The sequence below is a fragment of the Octopus sinensis genome, linkage group LG14 (genome assembly GCF_006345805.1).
Source record: "Octopus sinensis linkage group LG14, ASM634580v1, whole genome shotgun sequence".
Taxonomy (NCBI): domain Eukaryota; kingdom Metazoa; phylum Mollusca; class Cephalopoda; order Octopoda; family Octopodidae; genus Octopus; species Octopus sinensis.
Window position 1 is genome coordinate 57,386,213 of NC_043010.1, and position 5,000 is coordinate 57,391,212.

The window sequence follows — 5,000 nt, forward strand, 5'->3', positions numbered from 1 at the left end:
TCAAATTACAGTTCCTTGGCTGAATATAATTTTCTTCAGAGAACATCTTTGCCATAAAATTTCTTCATTTCATTTACCATTCCTACGTGGTTTTCCAAGAACTTATCTGCTGAGTCTGCTTGTGATTTCTTGCCCAAATCCCTGTTTGCCAAGTGAATGAGTGCCTTGTCACTCCTACGTCTATGATTCCTGCTCAGTTTTAATTCATCAAATTTTTGCTTGCTATGAAAATTTAATTTTTATCTGTAATAAACATTTGTTATTCAATTTGTTCATTTAGAGAACTATTTGTGTGTGGGTATCCAACTATATGTAATGTAGTCAATTTAAATAAATGAACAATAAAATTAATAATTAAAGACAACAAAATATGTGCACAAAGAATGTATTAGTTTCACGCTCAGTAAAAAGTGAGAGTTTTTGATGTTTCGAGCATAGCTTTTCATCAGAAACGAGGAAAAAGGGAAGTCCAAAGAGGAAAAGAAATCACCAAGAGTTACATCACCAAAATATATATATGTGTGTATGTGTGTATATACAACACACAAATATAACAAGCTATTCTGAATCATCATTAGAGTATCTACATAAGTGTAGTCTGGTCTGCCATTGAACTGCCATCAGTTGTAATAATGAAGTGAAACCAAATAATGATATTTCGAAATTATTTAACATGCACATTTCTGGTTTGTGTAATATGTAATAAGAACATGCATCCATTATGTGAGACTGTTCTCAGTTAGTGTTAATTCTTGTGGCTTTGAAGTACTTTTGACTCCTATTTCTGGCAAAGCTGGTGCTTCTTAGTGCCCTTATTACATATAATTCTTATATGTATCCATTAATTTTCGTTATACGGTTTTTAAGCTTGCTGCACTAACATTGTTATCTCTCGTTAGTAATAACGTTCTTTAAATATTTATATCTATTACTCTATTTCTCTCTCTCTCTCTCTCTAGCATCGCATAACCAGCCCACTCAAAAGTACCTTGGATTGTAGGGTGACAAGCCGTGCTTGAGGAGACCTACTGAGTCAAGTACATCAAAATCAAACTACAATCAAATGGAAATTGTAGTTGTGACTCCCATGCTGGTGGCACGTAAAAGCCACCATCCAGACGTGGCACCTGTCAGTGGCACCTGTCAGTGCTGCTTTGACTAGCTTCTGTGCCAGTGCCACATAAAAAGCATCAACTGATCGTGGCCGATGCCAGCTCCCTTGGCCCCTGTGCTGTTGGCACGTAAAAAGCACCCACTACACTCCCGGAGTGGTTGACGTTAGGAAGGGCATCCAACAGTAGAAACACTGCCAGATCGGACTAGAGTCTGGTGCAGACTTTATATGCTTTTAAAATGGTGCTTTTTATATTCCACAGGCAAGGAAGCTAGTTAGCCGCTCTGGCAATGATCAAACTTGGATGGTGCTCTTAGCGCTCCACTAGCACGGATGCCAATCATCGAATTTGATTTTGATTTCGATTTCACTTGCCTCTACAGGTCTTCACAAGCAGAGTTTAGTGTCCAATGAAGGAAAGGTACGCATAAGTGGGCTGGTTACGCCCCTGGCATAGGCCACAAGGTTATGGTCTCATTTGGCCTGTTGGGTCTTCTCAAGCACAGCATATTTCCAAAGGTCTCGGTCACTAGTCATTGCTTCGGTGAGGCCTAATGTTTGAAGGTTGTGCTTCACCACTTCATCCCAGGTTTTCCTGGGTTTACCTATTCCACAGGTTCCCTCAACCGCTAGGGTGTGACACTTTTTCACACAGTTATCCTCATCCATTCTCACCACATGACCATACCAGCGCAGTCATCTCTCTTGCACACCACATCTGATGCTTTTAGCTCCAACTTTTCTCCCAAGGTACTTACACTCTGTTAAGTATGCACACTGGCATTACACATCCATTGGAGCATACTGGCTTCATTCCTTGTAAGCTTATGCATGTCCTCTTCAGTCACAGCCCATGTTTCACTGCCATTTAGCATGGCTGTTTGTACACATGCGTCATACTGTCGGCCTTTTACTCTGAGTGAGAGGCCCTTTGTCACCAGCAGAGGTAAGAGCTCATATATATGTATATATATATATATATATATATATATATATATATATATATATATATATATATATATATATATATGTATGTATATGTAAATTTGGTTTTGTGATACAAACAGGAAAATAAAAAGCCAAAATTATGAGTATATATTTTTTCTCTTATCCATAATAATGAAACTTTTGTAATGCCCAAAACTGTCGGCCTTTGAGTCACTCCGTAACTTTTACCGGTTATTATTCATATTCAGCATAAGTTACAGAGTGTGGCTATGTATACACACACACACATACACACACAGACATACACACACACACACATCCATGTGAAGGTATGTATTTTGCAATTTACATCACAATCTTGCACCTTGTTAGAGAAATTTTGCCAAGGTAGATATAGTCACAAAATGAAGGACAAAGACAAGTTGACTTTCACAGTTTTTATTTATTTATTTATTTTGTTATTTATTCATTTATTTTTTGTTGTTTTTTTTTGTTATTTGTTTGTTTGTTTCCCCAGATTTATGCAGCTTCACTTGATCCATCTTCAGAATGGTTCGGATGCAATTCCTCTCAATGTGTTACATTCCTTAACCGACTGAAGCATCTTTTCCAAGTAATTTATCCCAAAATATCATGAATCCATCTGATTACCTGTACTTCAGGTATTAATAAACTTGCACAAGGTTGAGTATGGCAGCTACAGTATATATGATGTGTTGTGTATGTAAATATATATATATATATTGATGTGTGTGTGTTTATGTATGTATATATATATATATATTATATATATATATATATATATATATATATATATATATATTATATATATATATATATACATACATACATATATATATTTATACACACACCCATACACATGCATCCACACATTCTTACACAGTGCATCAGCAGCACCAGGAGGCTGTGTTTCCTCCTGCATGGAACCTAAATGCAGTTAAAGGAAAACTTGGAGGAAATTAACTGATATTTTTCCAGCAATATGGCATAAGGAATTGCAAAGACTTCGTTTTTGGCAATATAACAGAGTTAGTAACATTAATATTAATTGTATTCATCATCATCATCATCATCATCATCATCACCATCATCATCACCATCATAACAACAACAACAAAAATAATAATAATAATGAATTGTGAAAGCCTTGATAGTGATGATGGTAGTGATGATGGCGACAATGGTGATGATAGTGATGATGATGATGATGACAACAACAATGCCAATGATGATGATGATGATGATGATGATGGTGATAGGGATGACGGCAACATTTAAACGTTGAGCAAGGCCTTCTGTTTTACTTGAGGGTCGCAGTTGATTAAATGGCACACTGGTACATGACCGATATTTATTTGGTATCCCTCAAACTGCACCCCACCCAGCTCCAGCCCCCACCCCACCCCCAACAGAAAGATGAAAGTTAAATTGACCTGAAATGAATGAAGACAGAATGGAAATGAAACATTGCAAAGCACCAGCAGACAGGGAGCTTGCCATTTTATAATTCTGTCCTCTACATTCACTGTCATCATCATCATCATCTTCATCATCATCTTCATCATCATCATCATCATCGTCATCATCAGTGTCATTGTCATCATCATCCTCGTTATCATCATCGTTGTCATCATTGTCATCACCATCATCTTCGTCATCATCGTCATCATCTTTGTCACGATCATCATCATTTTCATCATCATCATCGTCATCGTCATCGTCAACGTTATCATTATCATCATCATCATTGTCGTTGTTACCGTTGTCATCAACATCATCATCAGATTGTGAGGGTTAACACTGGATGGCCAAAGGGGGCAGTATGGTTTGAGTGCATGGGGTACAGGAGTGTATATGGAGTGTTACAAAAACGAGTGTGTAAAAAATGCAAAGCATTTGCAGGAAACAAGAAAATAAAGGAAAGTAAATAAAACAACTGAATAGGGAGACATCCACCTCTGGGGTCAATCAAAAAACCCCATAGATTAGGGACTATTGTTGTTTCCAAGCGAAAGTAACCCCTTTCAACTGTGTGCTCCAGCCTAAAAGAAAATATGGTGAGGTGACCCCAATCATTTGTGTCCCCACTCCCCACTTCCAACTTCCTCTTTAAGAAAAACTAAAAGAAGTTTCTAGAGGCTGAAAGAGGAAGGAGTCTTTGCTCTGTGATTTTTGATTTTATAAATCATACAACACTGCTCACCAGAGCTCTCATAAGGAGGGAAACTGACTTTCAGGACAAACAAAAGTGTAAGGCAATCCTCACAATGGATTTAGCCCACATCCAGCTCCATTCAACATATGGCAATTCCACATGATAGCAGTTCTAAGACACTAAGCAGAATGGTTGCCTTGTTATACCTACATTACAGTTCCACTTGGATGATGGCACTTCTGTGCCTGTAGAATTTAGTGGGAATCTTGCACACCCTTGGTAGCACTTTGAGTCTTGGGATGTCTAATTGTCTACAGTCCCTGGACGATGCTGGTTCCCATCCATGCCCACCACTAATTCTCTATAGAATGCAAGAATAGGTTATCACCAACCATATTACCACATCTGACAACATAACAGATTTTAGGCATTTGGTCTTTACCTGCCTCTCAACTACAGCTTCATCAAAGAGATGACCTGTCCGAAGACAGATTTGATAAACAATGACCACCCCTGCTCACCATTCAGAAATCACTGTAGACACTGCAGCCTTGCATATCATCAATCAAGCATGACACATTGATCCCTTCATGGAGAGAGTTGGCAGTAGATGGACCATTTTATCAATGGAATATACCCCTTTCATATGAAATGAAAGAGCAGATATTCTACTCTCTTCAGATAAAAAAAAAACTGGGGCCAGATGCAATAGTGAGGGGATAATAAATGATGGCTGTAATGTATGCATTTAACATTTCTGTA

The 5,000-nt window shown here is 37.8% G+C and overlaps 1 protein-coding gene across 1 annotated transcript in view; it reads left to right on the forward strand.

The window, feature by feature from the left end:
- The window catches only part of LOC115219366 (transcription factor SPT20 homolog), a 91,324-nt gene that overhangs the window by 82,146 nt on the left and 4,178 nt on the right, over window positions 1–5,000 (forward strand). The window contains 1 exon segment of the mRNA XM_036509386.1: window positions 2,580–2,675. Coding sequence (XP_036365279.1) covers window positions 2,580–2,675 — 96 coding nt within the window.